Raw genomic sequence first — 24,715 nt, 5'->3', positions numbered from 1 at the left:
CTTGTACTGCACAGGTGATAATTTAATCACCTACACACATAATGATTGCAGCACCTTGTGCAATGCTAAGGAAATCTTGAAAACATGCATGGTTTGCGGCCCTCGAGGAATGCAGTTTGACACCCCTGTTCTAGAATACCTGATGCGTTAGAATCGGGCCACCATCTAGTATATATATTTTAATTATTATGGCAAAAATTAAGAGACCACCACATCAAAACCCTGTCATGGCCAGTCCAATCTCCAGACCTGAACCCCATTGAAAACCCCTAGAATGTAATCAAGAGGATGATGGATAGTCACAAGCCATCAAACAAAGAAGAACTGCTTAAATGTTTGCGCCAAAAGCAGTGTGAAAGACATTTTGACCATTTCTCCTTTTCAGAAAAAAAATAGGTATATTTTTAATTGAAATGTAAATTGTTCTTTTATTCTATAAACTTCTGACATGTCTCTAAATTTCCAAGCAATAAAATTTGTATTTTTTTTCTGAAGAGGAGAAGTGGTCAAAATCAAAATAAAAAAACCCAGTGCTTTCAGACCTCAATTAATGCAAAGAAATACGTTCATAATCATTTAGAAACAACAATTATAATGTTTTAACTCAGGACGAGTTCAGAAATCAATATTTTGTGGAATAACCAAGATTTTTAATCACAGCTTTCATACATCTTGGCATGCTTTCCAGCTGTCTTTCACACTGCTGTTGGTTGACCTTATGCCACTCCTGGCACAAAAATGTAAGCAGTTCTTCTGTGTTTGATGGCTTGTGACTATCCATCTTCCTCTTGATTACATTCCAGAGGTTTTCAATGGGGTTCAGGTCTGGAGATTGGGCTGGCCATGACATGGATCTGATGTGGTGGTCTCTTAATTTTAGCCAGAGCTGTATGCTGGTAAAATAGCAATAAGTTCCTTCTCTGAAGTTCTTGTTAACAGCAGAATGAAATGCATAAACGCACTGTATACAGAAAAATATTAATATAAAAATATAAATTACCTTTTCTGGAACCACACTTTTTCCATCCCATGCATAACCTCGCTTTGTAAAATAGTTTACTGTTGCAAATTCAATCAATGCAGAAAATACAAATGCATAACACACTGCTATAAACCAGTCCATGGCTGTGGCATATGCAACCTTTGGAAGAGAATTTCTGGCGCTAATACTCAATGTAGTCATGGTAAGTACTGTCGTCACACCTGCAAACCAAACAGTAACAGTGGACAAGTTATTATATTGATTAATTCATGAGCACTTGATCCTTAAAATGTTTCCAAAACATATCAAAGCATCCTTGAAAAGCTAGCGCATGATCAAAGGAATAATTAGCAACCTAAGGTATCAGAATAGTTCTAGTTACAGTCTTTATGAGCATCCTAAATGGCTTCTAATTTACTAAAGTGTGAGCCTCAGATCTTTGATTCATCGAATCGTGTACATCATAAGTTGTATCTAGAAAATAGCTAAATAACCACAACCCTGCAAATTGAACGGAAATCTACTGATCGAGCTACGCATAGAATACCTGCAGAAACCCTATGCTCAACTTATGTTTTAGGTGTACATAAAAGTTTGCTCCTATGTACTGATGATCTTGTAGTGCACAGCAACTCCCTCATGGCAAGTGATATCTATCGCTACAAAGTCTGTGTTCTTGGAGAACTAGATGCACAATTTCCAGTCCTATGTGTCCCAAATATACATATTTTATTTTAAAGTCATCAGTATTGCAATGTTAAATATGATTTTAAAGAGTTTCATATTGATTGCCTACTCTCAAGACAATATCTTTGCTTTCTATGTCAATATCTGATAGATATGTGCCTGCCTATCAGTCAATTCCAATCTTGGCCAATTCTAATTCATTCTCACATCTATTTATATAGTAGACATACTGCATGTGTTCTCATGGGCAAGATATCACAGTCTAATCATGGAGATGTTTTTAGCCAAAGAGGGTGTAGGCACAAAGAACAAGTACAGGATTTTAATTATAACTTCCATATTGATCCTTCGTGACCCTAGTCTCCAGAAAAATGGTAAAAAGAAACATGAAAGATTGCACATGAAAACACCACCCACTCGACACAACATCTGTCACTACTGATAGTATACATTACACTACACTTCCATTTAGACCATCAGGCCCCAAAACTCCAGTGTTCGGAATTAGGCTAATTTCACACATCAGGTTTTCGCTGTCAGGCTCAATCTGGCTAAATTTAAAAAAAATGGATCCAGCGAATGTTGCCGCCGGATCTGTTTTCTCCCCAGACTTGTATTAGTGCCGGATTGCGTCGGATGACCTTGCGTTTCCTCCAGTTTTCGCCGGATCTGGCAAATCTGCCATTTCCAGTTTCTGGAAAAAATGTCCATAGCAGCGTTTTTTGTCTCTGGCGAAATATCTGGAAGCGCCAGATCTGGCGCTTCCGGCTATTTGCTAGAATGGAAGCCTATGGGAGCCGGAAGGTGCCGGATCCGGAAAATAAAGGATTCCGGTGCCGAATTCCGTTTTTTTAAACTGAGAATGCTCCAATTTTATTCATCCAATAATCTAGATATGCTTGCCAGATCCGTTGAAAAAACGGATCCGCCGCATCAGTTTTTCACAATCTGCGCCGGATCCGTTTTTTCCAATATTCGCCGGATTGTGCCTCATGCAAAAAACCTGATGCGTGAAAGTAGCCTTAATCCCATGCAAACAAGCAATAGAGAAACTTACATACACATGGAAACTAAAGAAGATCCACCCATGACACAAATAGTTATTTTTGATTACCACCATAGTTTAGAATGTATCCCTTTCTGATGCTTCACATGTTAATACCTGCTGATTGTCACATTGTTATTTACAATAAGTATATGTACTGTAAGTCAACATAATCATCTAATTGCTCCTCTTCATTTATTTGTTTTTGTTATAGATAACATTGCTAAAATCTATAGAGTTCCATAGTTCATAGTGAATATTTAAGCAAGGCTAAGACCCCCAGATGATCCTTAAAGGGACTCTGTCACCTGAATTTGGCGGGACTGGTTTTGGGTCATATGGGCGGAGTTTTTGGGTGTTTGATTCACCCTTTCCTTACCCGCTGGCTGCATGCTTGCTGCAATATCGGATTGAAGTTCATTCTCTGTCCTCCATAGTACATGCCTGCGCAAAGCAATCTTGCCTTGTGCAGGCGTGTACTATGGAGGACAGAGAATGAACTTCAATCCAATATTGCAGCCAGCATGCAGCCAGCGGGTAAGGAAAGGGTGAATCAAACACCCGAAAACTCCGCCCATATGACCCAAAACCAGTCCCGCCAAATTCAGGTGACAGGTTCCCTTTAACTGCAGCTCAGAAACATGTAACTGCGGAATTCAACCCTCAACTATCCCTGGATCAGCTGATCGAATTATTCCCACCCTACCCTGACCATCTTTACTGGTGTATCAGGGAAGATGCAGTTAAATGAATAGGTGGTAAAAAAAAGCAGAAAAAATGCCCCAAAAATGCAGGTATCAGATTTTGATGCGTTTTTTGTGCCAAATTCTGATTCTATCGAATATCGAAATTTTTTCCAACACTAAAATTTATCAGCATGCACAAGAAATCAATCTACCATGTCAAAACCGCAGCAAAAACTGTACAAAAATGTAAGAAAATCAAAGGAAAACATGCTTTTTCTGCAGCTTCTTTCCGGCCAAGAGATCAGATTTTGTTGAAGAAAAAAAAACGCTGAAAAAATGCCTAGTGTGAGCTTACCCTAAAGGTGAAATCGTGGTGGGAAGCACAACAGTAGTTTCTCCCACCTGGGACCTCCAGGAATGAAGGTATTGTAGGACTTGATCTATATATATAATTGTCTAAGAGTTTTTCCGTCTGTCTGTCTGTCCTGGAAATCCCGCATCTCTGATTGGTCAAGGCCGCCAGGCCTCGACCAATCAGCGACGGGCACAGCATGGCGACGATGATGTCATAAAGGTTGCCTCGACCAATCAGCGACGGGCACAGTATCGACGTAGGTGTCATAATGGTTGCCATGGCGATGATGATGTCATAAAGGTTGCCTCGACCAATCAGTGACGGGCACAGTCTGCCGCAAATTCTGGAATCATCATTGTCCATATACTACGGGGACATGCATATTCTAGAATACCCGATGCGTTAGAATCGGGCCACAATCTAGTAATCTGATAATTTTCTAAGAGTGAGTCACATCTTATGGCTCTCTGAAGACAAGAACTGTTGTGAGTTACCAGAGGGGAGGTATGTGGGCGTAACTTGTGTTAAAAAAGGCAAGTGCCAAATATAACCTTTGTCAGTCCTGAAAGATGCAGTTTACTGCGGTTCTGTCCATTGCCTCCCCTCCCCACAAGAACTAAGAACTCCTCTTCATAAAAGTCAGAGCCAAACCTGCGACAACAGGTTTAGTAATTTTTTTTTTCTGTTTATACGTTTCATTTTATGTAATTGTTTAAAATGTATTGTTTTGTCCACTTTGTAATATCTTTCTGCATTTTTATAAACACTGGCTATTTTTTTCGGATTAAATCTATAAAATGTATTAGATCTGTTCCTCTTGCTCTGTAAAGCGCCCCTCTGAAGCAATACACAATACAGGTGTCCAACTGGCCTGTATAAAGGACTGATGGTGGCTGCTGGTTCCTTTTGTTATTGTGGAATTGGACATTACAATGGGGCAGCGGATGCGTTGAAAAACTGCATCCACTGCCCCCGTTGTTCATTTATTTCACAACGGGCGTCGGTACGTCGGCCCGACGCATAGTGACGGGCCCGTACCGATGCAAGTGTGAAAGTAGCCTCACTTTATTTTCTTCCAGGAATATCTTCACACACTTGGAATTGTGGCATGGAGCCAAATCTTGTTGAATGTCCCTTCGAATTTATGCATGGATGGCACAATAAAACGTTTTAAAACGTCCATGTATTCAGATGAATTTATCATACCATCAACAGGAAATAAGCTCTGTGTACCATCAGCTGTAAAAAAGCTCCAAAACATCTGTTTTTGAGGGTTTTTACAGTTTGTTGAATATGATCAGCTCGCAATGGTTCATTTTTGCTTCTTCTAACAACACTTGATCTGTACCCTTGAACAAAAAGATGGATTTCATCACTGAAAAATACCCTTTTCTACTGGCTAGTTGACCAAGATTTATTTAATATATATTAAAACTGGTTTGAATCACTGACTGGTAACCAACTTACGATTTTAATGGTAATAGTTTAGGCATCCCTGGTCAAAATTACTGGTATTGTGAACAGTTAAACAAGTTGACACAATTCCTTTGAATTTTAGGCAAAAAAAAGTCAAATAAATAAATATATATATATATATATACATACATATGTATACATATATATATATATATATATATATACACATACATATAAATATACTGTACACACATATATATATATATATATATATATATAAAGTGTGAGGCAGTGACCGGTGTCATATGCGAGGGTCGCTATGTATCCCCCAGGATGTGCTTAGAAGCATATTAGATCCGCTGGAGTGCCCTGTGCTAACAGCAGGTTGCCTGTGAGACACAGGGAAGAATAAAAGTGAGTGTGAACTGGGTCAAGTTATTTGTCCCAGAAATTATTCAGGAAACCCGGTATGGGCTTTTATTTTGAAACGGACTGCAGGAAGGTAGTGGGGCCGGTCCGTTTCCTCCAACCCAGATCTTATAGTGGCCCATGGCCATAGAATCTGGAGGAAAGAAAAAAAAAACCCTGCAAGAGAGTTTGGGTGTGTCAGTCTGGTCTGGGAGTCAGACCTAGCAGGATGCTTATGAGGAGCCCCTTCCGTGTGGAGCAACACGGGCCAGGCAGAGCCTGAAAAGTCTGACACCCCAGTGTACACAGTGGTGTAGTACGTTCACGGCAACGATTGTGGACTGTTGTTTTCTTCCCGGCTGCATACCGAAGGACTTGTTTGCTTTCTTTTCCGGTTTGTGAGTATGCTGTGAAATAAACAAGACTTTATTTGAACTTTATATGGGTCACTGCCTATTCACTGCACAGCAAGGACATCGCTACATCACAGTATATATATATATATAAATATATATATATATATATATATATATATATATATATATATATATATATAGTCTTTTTTTATTTAAAAATTGCAAAAAGGAAAATGGACTGATGCAATCATTTGGACACCCTTAGAGATTTGTGTGCTCAGATAACTTTGACCAATGTTTCAGAACTTAATTAGCCTGTTAGGGTTATGGCTTGTTCAGTGATTTTGACCAGGAGTGTCCATACTTTTGCATGCCATTGAACTGGTGGCTGAAGAGCAGAAGATATACTCTATAGGTGGGGGATCTGTGTACATGGGCTGAGAAGACAGATATACTGCAAAATGGACTGTGAATAGAAGGATTAAGAGGACTGATACTGTTCTTTGAAGGATAGGGTTGCAAGGTGCAGTAGGGGCCTCTCTATTGTGGGTCTGAGAGGATTTACTTCACTAGAGTGTTCTTTAATATAAGGGCTAAGGTAAATTAAGCTAAGTTTTTTACCTACTTCTGAGAGACCAGTGATGTGAAGCTTCATATATTGCTTTATCAATGCAAATGACAGAGGATTTTCTTCTACCATATGCATCAGCGAAGTGACGTATTCATTATTTCAAAACTGATACTGTATTTCAGCAGTAGGCAACAACCACAACTCTGTGCTCCCATTGTTGAGGAGTGGACTGCAATTGTGGAAGAGTGCAAGAGATTTGAGCGCTTCTATAATCTGAAAATTATGTAAACTACACAGGCAGCTATAGGGCTGCATGGTAACTCAGTGGTTGGCACTGTTGCCTTACAGAGCTGGGGTCCTGGGTTCAAATCCCATCAAAGACAACTTCTGCATGGAGTTTTGAGTGGGTTTCCTTCAGGTTCTCCGGTTTCTTTCTACACTCCAAGACAAAGGGATATTGAATTTAGATTGTGAGCCTCAATGGGGACCGCAATTATAACGTATAAGAATATGCAGAATGATAGCGCTATATAAGCAATGCACAAATAAATACTAGTTATTTAGCCAGCATATGATAACATCAGTCAGGCAGAGGATCAGAGAGTGCACAGAAGCATCAGTAGAATTATACATATTACCTGATAAATCAAAAAAGAGAGAGCTAGGCAGGAGCATACAGGAGATGTGGAGGGGTCTGAAGCACTAAGGAGAAGCTAGTGCTTCTGGAAACATAGTTTTATCAGTTTAAGAAAATGACGCCCATTCACATATTTGAAGCCAGGAGCACTGAGCGGCAGATAGAGATGACAAAAAGACTCCAAGGTACAAAAAAGAAACTGTATGCTGGGCTAAGTCTGCATTTACTGCTCTTTGTGAAACATAATCTATTATATAAATTGTTCAATATGAAATAAACAGCCATTCGTTATGGAGGTGACACCTCTCCCAAATCCAGTATGAAATCTTTGTTGACCACATTGCTCAAAACTGAAAATGTATAATAAAAAAATAAGGTTAAAATATGTTTTCTGTTTTCTTGAAAAATGCTGGAAACCTCACTCACGCTGTGCATGCATAACTCACAGTGTGCATACACTACGCTAATCCCTCTATGATGTACTGATGTGCTACTGATGTACTTCTGTGGTCTGGGCTTCAAAAGTGATGCACCTTTATGCTTCATGTTAATGGTTAAAACAACCTGTCAGTTGCTTGTTGCCCTTCAACCGCCACTATTATCTACTGTTCTGGTCCTATAATTTCTAAGGGAGTACAATGTTTAATGCCTTATGCACTGCATGCATGTAACTGGTTTGCAATCAAATAGGTGGAGATGAGTGGAAACTAGCCAAATTTTCTGGACTCTAGTCACCCCTAATTAGGCTAAATTGATGTTAAAGATGGTACAGTTTTCCTAAGGGTTAGTTCACACTTGGTGTTTTTGCGGCATTTTTTTATACTTTTTATGCAAATTATTTAGCTGCGTTTTACAGTACCAGCTATGTCTATGAGATGTCAGAAATGCAGAGGATACATTTTGTGAGGCAACTTTTTTAAAAACAATCAGTGAAATATTTTACCTCACAAAATGAATCCACTGTAATCCCTGCTGTAGCTTTCGGTAAGTGTTCACATTTGGACAAGGAGGTCAGGGTCCCATCAGATTAATGAGACCACCTTGACGATGGTTGATGCGCTCACACTATTTGGCCAAATTCTGTGCAAAGCGTCTCATAAATATTTTTCCTAATGTTCAAAAAGCCATTTTGCTATTCATATTTCATGTATTTCATATTCGACATGCTTTGGCACGATAGAATGCAACCCTTTTTTGGATATTTTTTTAAAAAACAGTCAGTGAAATATTTTACCTCACAAAATGAATCCACTGTGATCCCCTGCTGTAATGTCATTATTATCTTTTGCTTCCTCCCTGCCCAGGAGATGTGGTATGCGCCGTACATGGTCAGACACAGTAAATTTTAAAAATGAACCTTTGTTTGTGGGAAAACCCCTTTAATGTGACCAGCTTCCTCTGCCTGTAGACATGTCGTGCATCTGCTGCCAGGATCAGCCGAATGATTCACTGCACCTGGGCGGAATTTGTACAGGCACAGTAAATCAGACCGCCGCCATCTTTATGCAGACAGATAGAGGCGGTCACATTAAAACTGCGCCTGCACTCCTCCTGTACAAAGATGGCGACAGTCAGTGAATCATTCGGCTAATCCATGCTGCAGCGTGTTCGCGATGCTGTTCCGCTGGTGGTACCAAACAAGAGGCTGCATGTGTGTGGTGTGACGGTGTTCCGCTGGTGGTACTGCGCAATAAGTTGGTACCAGCAGCAGTTTTCATATTGAGACACCCATCACTGGGGTGTCCCAATATGGTGGTCGGTGAACTTCCTCCGCTTGGAATTCTGGGACAGAACAGGAAATGGAAATATTACAAGGCAATTATATAAAAAGATTCAATACTCGCTGACGATTGTTATCCGAACCGAATTTTCAAAAATTCGCTCAACTCTATTAATTACCAAAGCAGTGGACTTGTGGTCACTGACTCTAAAAACTATCCAAAATGAATTCTCAGTGTCTAAGAAGTAAGTATGCCTATATCTTGTGTTTTAACTTATACATAATATGTACAATGACAATTTTAAACAGCATATGCCGGTCATTTACGTGTGACTTCCAAATTTACCTTACCAAAACGTAGAAAATCCAGAACTCAATTTTTTTTAACTGGATGAAACTCATTATGAAGCTAAACCATTGATTAACCCCTTCATGACCCAGCCAATTTTGACCTTAATGACCTGGCCATTTTTTGCAATTCTGACCACTGTCCGTTTATGAGGTTTCTGAGATTGTTTTTTCGTGACATAGTGGGCTTCATGTTAGTAGTAAATCTAGGTCGATAATTTTGTGTTTATTTTTGAAAATATTGGAAATTTAGCGAAAATTTTGAAAGTTTCGTAATTTTCAAATTTTGAATTTTTATGCTGTTAATCCAGAGAGTTATGTGACACAATATAGTTAATAAATTACATTTCTCACATGTTTACTTTACATCAGCACAATTTTGGAAACACATTTTTTTTTGCTAGGAAGTTATAAGGGTTAAAATTTGACCAGCCATTTCTCATTTTTACAACAAAATTTACAAAACCATTGTTTTTAGGAACCACTTCACATTTGAAGTCAGTTTGATGGGTCTGTATGGCTGAAAATGCTGAAAAGAGACACCATTCTAAAAACTGCACCCCTCAAGGTACTCAAAAACACATTCAAGAAGTTTATTAACCCTTCAGGTGTTTCACAGCAGCAGAAGCAACATGGAAGGAAAAAATGTACATTTAACTTTTTAGTCACAAAAAAAATCTTTTATCAACAATTTTTTTTATTTTCCCAAGGGTAAAAGGAGAAAGTGGACCAAGAAAGTTGTTGTCCAATTTGTCCTGAATGCGATGATACCCCATATGGGGGGAACTGCTATGGACCTGGTGGTTAGGAGCACCCGGCACGACCTGATAGTAAAACTCACACAGGACAAGCTCTGTGATGTGGGAGCTCTGCTGACCGCAACCCCTAATCCTATCACACAACTAGAAATAGCCGTGGAGCGTTCCTGACTCTCCATAGATGCCTCTTCACAGCCTAAGAGCTAGCTAGCCCTAGAGATAGAAAATAAAGCCTACCTTGCCTCAGAGAAATTCCCCAAAGGAAAAGGCAGCCCCCCACATATACTGACTGTGAGTAAAGATGAAAGTCACAAACGCAGAAATGAAACAGGTTTCAGCAAAGGGAGGCCAGACTTACTAAACAGACAGAGGATAGGAAAGGTATCTTTGCGGTCAGCACAAAAAACTACAAAAGACCACGCAGAGTGTGCAAAAAGACCTCCGCACCGACTAACGGTGCGGAGATGCCACTCTGCATCCCAGAGCTTCCAGCTAGCAAGGCAAAATCATAATATGCAGCTGGACAAGGAAACAATGAACAAATAATAACAAGCAGGAACTTAGCTTCTGCTGGAGTAGACAGGTCACCAGAAAGATCCAAGAGCGAACTGAACCAATGCAGGAACATTGACAGCTGGCATGGAGTAACAATCTGAGTGGAGTTAAATAGAGCAGCCAGCCAAAGAATAAACTACGTCACCTGTGGAAGGAACCTCAGAAGCAGCAGCTCCACTCACAGCCACCAGAGGGAGTCCATGGACAGAACTCGCCGAAGCACCATTCACGACCACAGGAGGGAGTTCGACAACAGAATTCACAACAGGGAACCACTGGGTGCACGGCAGGGTTCGGAAGGGAAGGAGCGCCATTTGACTTTTTTAATGAAAAATTGGCTCCAATCTTTAGCGGACACCATGTCGCGTTTGGAGAGCCCCTATGTGCCTAAAGATTGGAGCTCCCCACAAGTGACCCCATTTTGGAAACTAGACCCCCAAAGGAACTTATCTAGTGCACAATGAGCACTTTGAACCCCCAGGTAATTCACAAATTGATCCGTAAAAATGAAAATGTACTTTTGTTCAGAATAAATTTATTTTAGCCTCAATTTTTTCATTTTCACATGGGCAACAGGATAAAATGAATCCTAAAATTTGTTGGGCAATTTCTCCTGAATACTCTGATGCCTCATATGTGGGGATAAACCACTGTTTTAGTGCAGGGGTCAGAAGGGAAGGAGCACCAGTTGACTTTTTGAATGAAAAACTAGCTCCAATCGTTAGCGGACACCATGTCGCTTTTGGAGAGCCCCTGTGTGCCTAAACATTGGAGCTCCCCCACAAGTGACCCATTTTGGATACTAGACCTCCCAGTGAACCAATCCAGATGTGTGGTGAGCACTATTTACCCCCAAGTGCTTCATAGAAGTTTATAACGCAGAGCCGTGAAAATAAAAAATCTTTTTCTTTTCCTCATAATTGATTTTTTTAGTCCGGAATTGTTTATTTTCATAAGGTTAATAGGAGAAATTGGACCCCAAAAGTTGTTGTCCAGTTTGTCCTGAGTATGCTGCTACCCAAAATGTGGGGGGAAACCACTATTTGGGCACACATCGGGGCTCGGAAGGGAAGTAGTGATGTTTTAAAATGCAGGCTTTGATGGAAACCCCCCACAAGTGACCCCATTTTGGAAACTAGACCCCCCAAGGAACTTATCTAGATGTGTGGTGAGAACTTTGAACTCCCAAGTGCTTCACAAAATTTTATAACATAGAGCAGTGAAAATAAAAAATCATTTTTTCCCCACAAAAATAAATTTTTAGCCCCCATTTTTTTATTTTCCCAAGGGTAACAGGAGAAATCAACTTTCTTCTGCAATTTTTCTTGAGTACTCTTATGCCCCATATGTTTGGGTAAACCACTGTTTGGGCACACATCGGGGCTCGGAAGGGAGGGAGCACCATTTGAATATTTGAAAGCAAGATTGGCTGGAATCAGTGGTGGCACCATGCTGCCTTTGGGACCCCCTGATGTGCCTAAATAGTGGAAACCCCTCAATTCTAACTCAAACACTAACCCCAACAAACCCCTAACCCTAATCCCAACCGTAAACATAACCCTAATCACAACCCTAACCCCAACACACCCCTAACCCTAATCCCAACCCTAAGCATAACCCTAACCCCAACACACCCCTAACCCTAATCCCAACCCTAACCATAACCCTAACCACAAGCCTAACCCTAACCCCAACACACCCCTAACTCTAATCTTAACCCTAATTCCAACTCCAACTCTAATCCCAACCCTAACTCTAATTCCAAACCTAATCCTAAAGCTATGTGCCCACGTTGCGGATTTGTGTGCAGATTTTTCCGCACCGTTTTTGAAAAATCTGCAGGTAAAACACACTGCATTTTATCTGTGGTTTTCCTGTGGTTTTACACCTGCGGATTCCTATTGAAGAGCAGGTGTAAAACGCTGCGGAATCCGCAAAAGAATTGCCATGCTGCAGAAAATACAACTCAGAGTTTCCGCCCAGTATTTTCCGCACCATGGGCACAGCGGATTTGGTTTACATGGTACTGTACAATTCATGGAAAACTGCTGCGAATCTGCAGCAGTCAATCCACTGCGGATCTGCAGCCAAATCCACACTGTGTGCACATACCCTAATTCCAACCCTAACCCTTATTCTAACCCTAACCCTAACTGCAACCCTAACCCTAGTTCTAACACTAACCCTAGTTCTAACCCTAACCATAGCCCTAACCCTAGTTCTAACCCTTACCCTAGTGGAAAAATAAAAATAAATATATTTTCTTTATTTTATGCTGCTCTCTACCTATGGGGGTGATAAAGGGAGCGGGCTACTTACTATTTTTTTTTATTTTGATCACTGTGATAAAACCTATCACAGTGATCAAAATGAATGAACAAATCTGCCGGCCGGCAGATTCGGCGGGTGCACTCTGCATGCGCCCGCCATTTTGGAAGATGGCGGCGCCCATGCTACAAGCCGGACGGACACCGGGAGGGACTCCGGGACTCCAGAGGTATGGGGGGTGGGATTAGACAGCGGGGGGGGTTTTGCCGGACAGGACAGGGGGGCTGGAGGGGAGGGGATGGCGTGGAGGACAAAACGGAGGGGTAGGAAAGACTAACGGCGGCAGCAGATCGCCACTGTCAGATCGGGGTCTACAGCCGTGGTTGATGATATTGCAGCATCAGCCATGGCTGGACTGTAATATAATATTTCACCAAGTTTCATTGGTGAAATATTACAAATTGCTCTGATTGGCTGTTGAAAGTGAAACAGCCAATCAGACCGATCGTAGCCACGGGGACAAAGCCACCCCCCTGGGCTGAAGTGCCACTCCCCCTGTTCCTGTAGGTCGGGTGAAATTGGAGTTAACCCTTTCACCCGGCCTGCAGGAATGCGATCATTCTGTGACACAGCATATGCATCACAGGTCGGATTGGCACTGACTTTCATGACGCATACGCTGTGTCACAGGTCGGGAAGGGGTTAATAGATTATTTGTTTGAAATCAGATTAGTCTAATAAAACACGACTATTTATTTAATTTCCTTGGAATGTTTTCCTTTCCTGTTCTGGTCAGATGTCACCGTATCCAAGCGGAGGAAGTTCACCGAATGCCATATTGGGACACCCAAGTGATAGGTGTCTCAATATGGAAACTGCTGCTGGCACCAACCTATTGCACGGTACCACCAGCGGAACACTGTTGCACCACAGTTACACACTCTATACGCTGTATGCAACACACTCACACATTCACACACTTACACATTCACGCTCACACATTCACGCTCACACTCACATGCTCGCACCCTGACTGGGTGGATTGAGCATAGGAGTGTGGCCCCACTGTGCCACAAACCAGACTAACCTGGAAGAGGCGTGACTAAGCAGCTACCATTGTGTTCACTGGAGCCTCTGATTGTGAGGTCAGGCTTGTGCAGCAGGTAGCTCCCAGGTACCACTCCAGGATGATGTCTGGCTGTGACTGATGATCCCACTGGGGGATGAAACACTGGTAGGAATGCGGGCACGGCTGAGACACTGGTAGGCGGGCACGGCTGAGACACTGGTAGGCGGGCACGGCTGAGACACTGGCAGGCGGGCACGGTTGAGACACTGGTGGCGGGCATGGCTGAGACTCGGCAGGCAGGCAGTCAGGCATGGCTGACACACTGACAGGCAGGTACGGCTGGGACAGAAGGGACAGGAACTGACTCAGAAGGCACAGGAACAGGCAGGTGTGAATGATATATGGGAACAGGTAGGAACCTGTTCAGACTGTGGGAGGCTGGACTGATTCCGGGAGTACAGGAACACGGACAGATATGAGTGGTATATGGGAACAAGTAAGAACCTGTTCAGACTCGAAGAGCAAAGAGCTGAGCAAAGCCGCAGGGTGAAGAGCAAAGAGCTGAGCAGAGCCGCAGGGTGCGGAGAGAAGAGCTGAGCAGAGCCACAGGGTGCGGAGCAAAGAGCTGAGCAAGGTCGCAGAGTGCGGAGCCAAGATCAGAGCAAAGCCACAGAGTGCAGAGCAGAGCCATAGAGTGCGGAGCAAAGAGCAGAGCAAGGTCGCAGAGTGCGGAGCTGAGAGCAGAGAAAAGCCGCAGAGTGTGGAGAAAAGAGCAGAGCGACAGAGTGCGGAGCAAAAAGCAGAGCAAAGTCACAGAGTGTGGAGCAAAAGCAGAGCAGAGCCACAGGGAGCGGAGCAAAGAGAGCAGAGCCATAGCGTATGGAGCAAAGAGCAGAGCAAGGTCACAGAGTGCAGAGAAGAGAGCAGAGCAAAGCCGCAGAGTATACAGCAAAGAACAGAGCGGAGCCGCAGTGCAAGAGCAGAGCTGCAAGGTGAGCAGCAGAGCAGAACAGGGCAGAGCAGGAAGGAATGAACACAAGGGAAAACACAGCGGAATAGGAAAGGCTACTGACAGGGATAGGAACGGACACAGGAATAGGACTAAGTTCAGACAGAGAACGGAACAAAGCAAGGCACAAGGACTCAGACCAGGGTACTAAGCTCCACTGGATGGCTGACACAAGAGTAATAACAGGACAGGGCCTGGAACCTCAGCAGCAAGACACTGACTGAGGAAGTAAGTTGCTCAGGCCTTCCCCTAGAGGTGGGAATGCCTTAAGTACTTGAGGCCTCTTGGCAATTCGCTGGGGACACCTTAGGAAGGTGCACACAGACACTACAAGAATCAGAAAGTGCCGGGGCCACCGCCCTAAGCACACAGCCTGGAAGAAAGCAAAGAGCAGGCAGGAGGCATGAGGCACACAGCATGGAGCCGGGAGCAGACAGAACTCACAGCATGACCCGGAATAGTGAGTAAGTTTGTGTGTAATGCAGGTTGGGAATGAGAGGCCATGCAGTGATGCCGGCAGGGTTGTTACACACTCACACTCACACACTCATGCAGCCTCTTGCCCAGTACCACCAGCGCAACACAGTCACAAACATGCTGCCTCCAGGATCAGCCGAATGATTCACTGACTGGCACCATTTCTGTATAGGAGGGGCGCATGCGCAGTTTTAATGTGACCGCCGCTATCTGTCTGCACAAAGATGGCGGCCATCTGATTTACTGCGCCTGCGCAAACTAAACGCAGGTGCAGTGAATCATTCGGCTGATCCCGATGTCTGATGCGTGACGTGTCTACAGACAGTGGAAGCCGCTCACTTTAAAGGGGTTTTCCCATGAACAAAAGTTCATTTTAAAAAATGACTGTGTCTGACCGTGTACGGAGCATACAACATCTCCTGGGCAGGGGAGGAAGCAAAAGACAATATTGACATTACAGCAGGGGATCACAGTGGATTCATTTTGTGAGGTAAAATATTTCAGACTGTTTTTAAAAAATATTTTACCTCACAAAATGTATCCTCTGCGATCTCCTGCTATAATGTCAGAATTGTCTTTTGCTTCCTCCCCTGCCCAGGAGTTGTGGTATGTTCGGTACAGTCAGACACAGACAATTTTTTAAATGAACTTTTGTTCATGGGTAAACCCTTTTAAAAAGCAAATATCAACGCCAACATGGCTCTTCCTAAAAAGTATGCCAATGACAATGAAAGGAAAGCAGCAAAGGCACAACGTCGAAGACACCAAAGAGCAAATGAGACTATTGAAGAGCAACAGCATCGCTGGGACAAAAACAGTGCATATAAGCGTAGGCCTCAAGCACATGAGTCCCTTGATGCAAAAGTCATTGGATTATCACAGGATGCCATTAGGCAACAACAGCGCCGTATGCCTGCCCCCAACGTGACATTACCGCCCTCCCAATGTGATAGCATCGGGCCTCCATCTAGTGCAACCATAAGTCTCAAATAGTATCACTTAGTTTAAGTGTAATCACTTTTTGTAAGTTCTGTACTTCATGTTTTCTAACTATGGATTATAATGGGGAAAATCGCATTAGATTAAAAAAATCCCTTTTCATCCCCGAAGGCAAATATTCATCCCAGCATCATCCGTACTCTCAAAAATAAAAAATCAAGGCATTTTTGTCTATGTCGACAGCAATGGGGAGCGCATCCTTCCTCCTCCCTATGCAGCAGCTTTTCTCTGTCCATCACAAGCCGTTGCTCCGCTGACTTCTTGGCTCCTGCTAGATAAACTGAATGAGTAATCAGACAGCGGTGACTTCAGATGTTGTTAGATGTGGGGGTTGGGCAAAAAGGTTTTTTCTCTTCTGCATTCTGGTAAAATGTCCCAGAAAGCAAAAGCTAGGACGACTGAGACGGCAAAGAGGGTGGTTCTGTAAAAAGGACAAAAGGCCCCATCAGCTCACCCAGAACTTTATGCAACTTAATAATCAGAGCGGGTTGAATGCAATAACAACCGTCATTAGTCATTATATGTCTTTTTATGATATTACTTAAGGTTTTAATGACCACAAATTGTGTAAATGCTGCATCCCATTTTGACTGCTGTGGAAAGTGTACTTTTTTGGTTGCCTCTGAACAAATCCTGCACATCACATATCTCACCGTTACCTTGACAACTGTAGATATTAATATATTACATCTACTGCGGTGTTTTCACTACGTCGTTCGTTATGAAAATTGCAGGAATTTACTGATGACCACAAGTATCACTTAGCAAACGATGCGTTTTGGCATTTAATAGGATTTTTGTAAACCTGTTATTTTATTCCCTAAGGGAACATCGAAAGCACAAATAACTGAATTATAATGAATATATATTCTGCCGAACAGCAAAATTGCTTGTACAGCTTTTTGATTTTCTCTCTTCATCAATGTAAAGAAATGCTAATTAATAGAGAAAAACAATTGTAGCTGCATCAACTAATTACTAGTTAATGACATTAGCCTTCTTGGTAAATATTTGCCCGATTTTCATTATTGTCTTATGAGTTTTACACACGATTTACAGTGAATACATGTCAATGTAACATCTATATATGGAGTTGATTATGTACACAGTGTTGTGGATTTCAGCTTTCAGCAGAATTATACACATTCATTGTGAGAAAATGAACTGTTTTACTTAGGATTAGTGATGAGCAAATATACTCATTACTCGAGATTTCTCGAGCATGCTCGGGGTCCTCTGAGTATTTTTTAGTGCTCGCAGATTTAGTTTTTGTTGCCGCAGCTGAATGATTTACATCTGTTAGCCAGCATAAGTACATGTGAGGATTCCCTAGCAACCAGTCAACCCCACATGCATTTATGCTGGCTAACAGATGTAAATCATTCAGCTGCGGCAATAAAAACTAAATCTGCGAGCAATAAAAAATACTCCGAGGACCCCCGAGCATGCTCGAGAAATCTCAAGTATATTCGCTCATCACTACTTAGGATGTACAACAACCATTATTTTCATCAGCATAACATGAAGAATAACAGAAAAGAGAGCTGAGAAAAGCAAAATTGACAGATCATACAATGCAGTCTAGAGCAACTCATTGCACTATACGCTTAACAAAGTTCCTCAAAGATGACAAAAATGTAATATAACAAACCAGATGTATTTGAAATGGCATCCTTTGTATTGAGAAGATGGACTCTTATACTGAGTTGGCAATGGGCACATAATCTTTGAGTTACACTTCTAAACATAAAGTACAGCGCAAAAGTGAAAAATTCTGGTTGCTTTAAAAAATAGAAGTGCTAAAAGCTTATTTTAATTAATTACAAAATGCAAAATTGATGAGCAAAAGAGAATTCTAAGTCAAATCAATACTTGTTGTGAACACTGTTTGCTTTCAAAACGGCGTCAAAGCATCAAATTGTCTAGGTACGCTTTATTACACAGTTTTTGAAGAAATTTTGCAAGGTGGTTGTTCCAACCATGTTTGAGAATTAACCTCAGATCTTCAGTGAATATAGGATTGGACAAATATTTCTGTTTCTTTATGTAATCCCATGAAGATTTTACAATGCTGAGATCAGGGCTCTCTGCAGGACTTTTTGTTCCTCTCATGATATTTCTTAATGGCATTAGCTGTATGTTTGGAATACATTCCCTGCTGCTGATTACATTTAGAGTTGATCAGACGCCTCCCTGATTGTATTACGTGATGGACAATGTTTTCAGCATTGAGGAATGAAACTTGAAAAACCTCCACCATGCTTCACTGATGCACGCAGACACTTATTAACACAATTCAGTGCTTCTTTTAAAGCCAAATATTTTAAAGGTAGACTCATCGGTTCAGAACACCTGCTGCCATTTTCCTGCTCCCAAGTTCCAATGATTTTATGCATAGCTCCTTATCCTTGTTTCTATGTTGAAGGAGTGTTCTTTAGTTATAATTTTTCCATGAAGCCCACTCGTATGCAAACTTTCTAAACCTACTGATGCTTGTAACTGGGTCTCAATTTTGAAGAAAAGTGAGCAGGATGTGTGTAGTTGAAGTGTTTTGATTTGCAGATGATTGACTTCAAAGCAAATTTCAGCCCCCCTCTCCCAAAAATACCTGGTGCAATTTCACACACTGCTGAAGACACAGGGAGTGGGTTAATTACATCAGGCATGGTCAGACAAGCTGCCTCAATATGTCCTGCAGCTATAACGTCACAACAGCCAATCAAGGGTGTTATTACAGCTAGTATAAAAAAAAGTAAATGGGGTTAATGGGGGGCAGCAAAAGAATGCCCTTTTATGATTGCACACATAACAGATAAGGGACACACAGCTCATTCCATCTAGGAAAAGAAAAACCTTATCTCATAAAGGATTACTACTTCAGTGTTAAAGCAGTTTTAAAAAGGGAATGTTAGTCTTAGGGTGCCATCTCACAGTGGCACTTTGGTCGCTATGACGGCACGATCCGTGACTCTCCAGCATTGCTCCAATATCGCTCCAGCGTCGTAGACTGCTGTCACACTTTGCAATGCACGATGCTGGAGCGATAACTTCACAACGTATTTGCGATGTAGAAGCCGTTGGTTACTATGCGCACATCGTATACAATATCGTGCACACCTTTGTTACACCATGCGATCATGCCGCCACAGCAGGACACTTGACGACGAAAGAAAGTTTCAAACGATCTGCTACGACGTACGATTCTCAGCGGGGTCCCTGATCCCAGGAGCGTGTCAGACACAGCAAGATCGTAAGTATATCGCTGGAACGTCACGAATCGTGCCGTCGTAGCGATCAAAATGCCACTGTGTGACGGTACCCTTACTCTATGGCCGAGGTCACACTTGTGAGTGCAATACAAGAAACTTGCGCAAGTCACTTGCATCAATACCCGACACTGCAGCCGCACACTCCGGTCCCGAGTGCCAGAGGCAGTGCCGGGTATTGATGCAAGAGACTGGTGCAAGTTTCTTGCATTGCACTCGCAAGTGTGACCTCGGCCATAGAGTAAGACTAACATTCCCATTTTCAAACTGCTTTACACATTTACAAGTAGTAATCCCATTTAAGTGTTAGGGATAGTGCACACGTCAGGATTTCTGGCAGAAATTTTCCTGACAAAAACCGGACACTTCTGCCAGAAATCCGTATGCGTTTTTTTTTGGTTTTTTTATGTGTTTTTTTTTGCGTGTATTTGATGCGTTTTTGATGCGGTTTTTTTTTGCATTTTTTCCAAATGCATAGAATAGCGGGAAAAACACGAAAAAAACACACAAATTAATGAACATGCTGCTTTTTTTTAACGCAATGCGTTTTTTTTCGTGGAAAAAACCGCATCATGTGCACAAAAATTGCAGAATGCATTTTAAATGAGAGGATGCATAATGCATGCGTTTTTATGAGTTTTTATAGCATTTTTATCGTGAAAAAACGTGAAAAAACGTGAAAAAACACGAAAAAACCTTAACGTGTGCACATACCCTGACCCCGGTCTATGAACATTAATCCAAAAATTCAAGTGATATATAAAATAGTGCGGTACCTGTGTAGTCAATCAGTGTGACTGTGGATTGATTGATTTGAGATATACTGCATCACCTTAATAACAACCTTTTTCTATTCTACACACTGCAAACAAGGAGTGTAATATTAAACCACTCAGTTCTAATTTTGCTACAAAAAACCTGAGTCTAAAGCATGTCTGTCACACAAATTGCTTGTCCTGAATTTTAAGACTGGTTCAAAATCAGTTCAATATAGTCCTAGCGTTAGAGGCATTTTAGTTTTACGATTTGCAGAAAAATTATGTGAAGATTCAGTGAAGGTGACAAATTTTAACTTTTAATGATCAGCTCATCTCTACTTATGTGTTTTTCACCTACCAAGTTTCCTTGGATGACCACTGCATCTATGGTAATCCATGTCGCTCATATTTTGGTGTTTGCAGCGTTTAGAGATGTAGACAGATACTTGTCCATGATGCAATACAAACGGGTGGGTGTCTGATTTGCTCAAAATTTATTTTGCAGCAGGGTAATAGTCATCATAACCATACAGCAAATGTCATTAAGAACTATCTGTGGCGTAAAAAAGAACAAAAAGCCCTGGACGTGATTAACATACTTCTACTGAAACAAGCGCACTTGTGTGTATTGAGACCTTGAAAGGAAAAGGAATGGCTGTCAACTAAATGAGCATTTGGTAGACAATTATCTAAAGTGCACACCCATTAATGGGACCCATTATAGAATACAACCTCTTGTATATAGTGATGTGCGAGTGTGCTCGTTACTCGAGTTTTCCAAGCATGCTCGGGTGTTCTCCGAGTATCTTGGATGTACTCGTAGATTATGTTTATTTCCCCGCAGGTGCATGATTTGTGGCTGCTAGACAGCCTGAATGCATGTGGGGATTCCCTAACAAACAGGCAATCCCTGCATGTGGTCAGGTTGTCTAACAGCAGCAAATTATGCAGCTGTGGAGACACAAACATAATCTACGAGCACGCCTAAGATACTCAGAGAACACCCGAGCATGCTCGGAAAACTCGAATAATGAGCAAATTCGCTCATCACTACTTGAGTACTCTCATTAAGCTGCTTCTCCATTTCTCATAAGGAGTGACTGCTTCTACTCAGACAGACTCCCAACACAGATTGTGGAAAACATGGTGCGTGAAGACCTTAAAATATGCTAGGTTGAAACCCTTAAATAAGTATTTTTAAAAAATGTTATTAGGTGGCCAAGATCTTAATGGCCCCAACATTTCCTTCTAAGTTTTTCATTCATAAAAGAAAGCACTTACCAAATACAGTTCTTGCTGGAACAGACTCTCTGTTGAGCCAAAATGAGACCTGAGACAGTATGACGGTCATAATGCAGGGTAAGTAGGTTTGAATGACAAAGTAGCCAATTTTTCTTTTTAAGTGGAAATGAGTTGTCATTACAACATATTCACCTGGAATAAAAAGAAAGTTACTATTTTTATTCTTTCTAATAAAAACATTTCTAGGAGTATAGTGCATTTATATTATTGCTATCAATGTACAAATTGACATTTGGCAAAGCAAATTTCTCCATAATGGAATTGTAACAAAGCAGGAAAATTGGAACAAAGGATATTAAAGCATACTTGCAATTTCAAGTAACATTTCAAAATAAGCTACACCGAAGAGTCCAAGTCACTGGAGATAAGTAAAAACGTATTCCAAAGTGGGGGCGCATGCGCGGACCCTGACAGAGTCGGACATGCTCTGCTGAGCTCCGCAACCCGACCAGCCAATATAACCCCACAGAGAGCTGGAATCGTGGTGATTCTTTCTCAGGCAGATCACCTTTACCTTCGAGATGCTTGCAGCCCGCAATGCTAATGAAGGGAAGTGCAAATCAGCCAGTAAGCAGGACAATAACCGAGCTCCTCGGGAGCGGCAACACTGACAAGATGGCCGCCGCATCTATATCCCCTCCCGCCTCCTCCTCACATCTAGACAGCGAGGCAGGCCCTGGTGAGATGAATAACGCAGACGATACAACTATCTCTACAGCAGCCTTAACTAAAACTCTACAGGAGACTTTTCGTTCTGAACTAACCTTTGCCATGCATACTATATCCTCCCAGCTGAAGGACGTCATTCAGCGCACATCCAATCTTGAGGAAAAGATGGATGCCACGGCCGACACATTAGAAGAAGATCAAGAGACCCTTAAACATCATGCAGCTCGCATCATTGAACTTGAACTGAAATGCGAAGACTATGAAAATAGATCTCGCAGGAGCCTTCCAGAAACCATTGTGGCACTTAAAGAGACAGCCACTACACTATTCACAGTGTTACTGCCAGATACAGATTCCTCTTTACTGCATATTACAAGGATACACAGAGCATTAGGCAAGCCACACTCTGCAGATCTCCCAAGAGATGTGGTTCTCAAGATGCACTATGAGGAGTCCCGAGACTTAATTCTAACGGCAGCAAGAGCACTCTCCTCTTTACCTGGTCTTCCGGATTCAGTTCATCTGCGGATATTGCCCCAGCCACGCTTTTTAGAAGAAGAGCTCTCAAGCCTGTCACTACTGCTCTGCAAGCAGTACAAGTTAAATATCGTTGGGGATTTGCACTTTGCTCTTTCATTTTCCCATGGCAATTAACTCTTTGTCTGCCGCTCACAGGAGGAGGGCAAGAAAGCCCTTGAACAAGCTGGAATTCCAATCTCAGATGCTGTACCACCTCAGCCACAATGAAAACCACGACCAATAAGAGAGTGGAAACCTGCTCCTAAAACTAGGAGCCAGAACATAAGAGTCACCTGATTGACTTTAGGATGATTAACCATCGGTTACCCTTAGCTTTTGAAAAAGTTCTTTCATATATTGATATAAATTTATATTTAATAAAGTTTTTTGTAATTTTCCAAAAAACGTGATGTTGGTTGTTTTTGATCGTAATTTTTCATGCGTGTTTTAATTATTAAGTAGCGATTATCCCATTATTTATTCGCTATAGCCCATATGTAATATTTGATTATATGTGATCATTGTTCATCAAATCTATGGGTACATTTTCCATGAAGTTGTTATTTTCATATATTGATATAAGAACAGATGTCAATGTTTGTGTCAATCTGCTCTTTATCCATTATCATATAAGTCCCGATTTATAGATCCGGGTAGGCATTGATTGCCTTTTTCCTCTTTTTCACCGATTTTGAGTTATATAATATATGCCCAAACCCATTAATTTTTTTTTCTCTCTCCCCTCCCACTAGGGCTTGTTATTTGTTAGGGCTAGCGGAACGCACCGAGTAAATATAGATGTTTATTATTATTGATGTGTTCGCAGCCCGGGGTCCACCGTGCAGGTGGTGGCACTATTTTGCGGTATAGACTAGCTGTTACTTCACAGAGAAGCCGTGAAAGGAAAGCACTGCACCCTGTTAGACTTCACAGGAGCACAGGCTAACTGCCCAACAGAGAGCAGTCAGTGGTCATGCATGCACACAAAACTCCTCGCCGGAGGTGCCAGCATTCTAGGGGCTTATTACAGCCAGGTCCCTGAATACACTCAAACACACAATCTCCTCACCGGAGGTGCCGGTATTCTGAGGGCTTATTTCAGCCGGGTCCCTGAATACAATCTCACATGACCACACTGGCGCAAAGCACATAACTCAGAAAGATACTAGCGCATGGCCGTGTGGTCATGCGCACCTTATATAGCTGCAGCAACTACAGGACCTTCCAAAAAACGACCAATGGGAAACTGCCACAGAACTTGAGCAACTTCAGGACCTTCCTTGAGTACCAATAAGAATAGCTGCAGTACCTGAGCATGTGACCCTTGATCTCCAATGAGAGATCTTACCCTGGGCATGCTCAGAAGGGGAAAAGTAGGACTTAGTCCCAAAGACATCTGCTCGCTGCTGACCAATACTGGCTTCAATGGCAGAAGCTGGAAGGACAGCAGTAACCCTTTGCACAGTGTCAGACTGAGAATGACGCTGGGACCGACGCCTCCGCTGAGCAGGCTCCACTGTGGCAGGAGAAGAATGGGAGACCGCAGCGGAGATGGCTCGAGATTCCCCCTGTGCAGAGGCAGGAACTCGACCCCTAACATTACCCCCTTAGCCCCCCCCCCTGGACCCCGCCACGCTTGAAGGCAGCAATGAGGGACCATAACCCTTCTAGTCCACCAAATAAAATTTTTTGCCACGTACCATCTTGCACCCCAAAATAGCATTCACCTCATAATCGTCCGTAGACGAACCCGATGTCCTGGCAGATGACTCGGAAAACTGGGACATGTATACGGGCTTCAAGAGGGACACATGAAAGGTGTCGGTCATACCCAGACATGGCGGAAGGGCCAGAC

At 42.2% G+C, this 24,715-nt stretch overlaps 1 protein-coding gene across 1 annotated transcript in view; it reads right to left on the bottom strand.

The window, feature by feature from the left end:
• GABRA1 (gamma-aminobutyric acid type A receptor subunit alpha1) overlaps window positions 1–24,715 on the bottom strand; it is a 340,058-nt gene that overhangs the window by 15,691 nt on the left and 299,652 nt on the right. Inside the window, exons 8-9 of the mRNA XM_069763789.1 lie at window positions 21,652–21,804; window positions 1,001–1,203 (exon numbers count right to left, since the gene is read on the bottom strand). Coding sequence (XP_069619890.1) covers window positions 1,001–1,203; window positions 21,652–21,804 — 356 coding nt within the window. The remainder of the gene's footprint in view (window positions 1–1,000; window positions 1,204–21,651; window positions 21,805–24,715) is intronic.

This window comes from Ranitomeya imitator, chromosome 4 (genome assembly GCF_032444005.1).
Source record: "Ranitomeya imitator isolate aRanImi1 chromosome 4, aRanImi1.pri, whole genome shotgun sequence".
NCBI classification, from domain to species: domain Eukaryota; kingdom Metazoa; phylum Chordata; class Amphibia; order Anura; family Dendrobatidae; genus Ranitomeya; species Ranitomeya imitator.
This window is presented reverse-complemented; position numbering and strand designations above follow the sequence as displayed.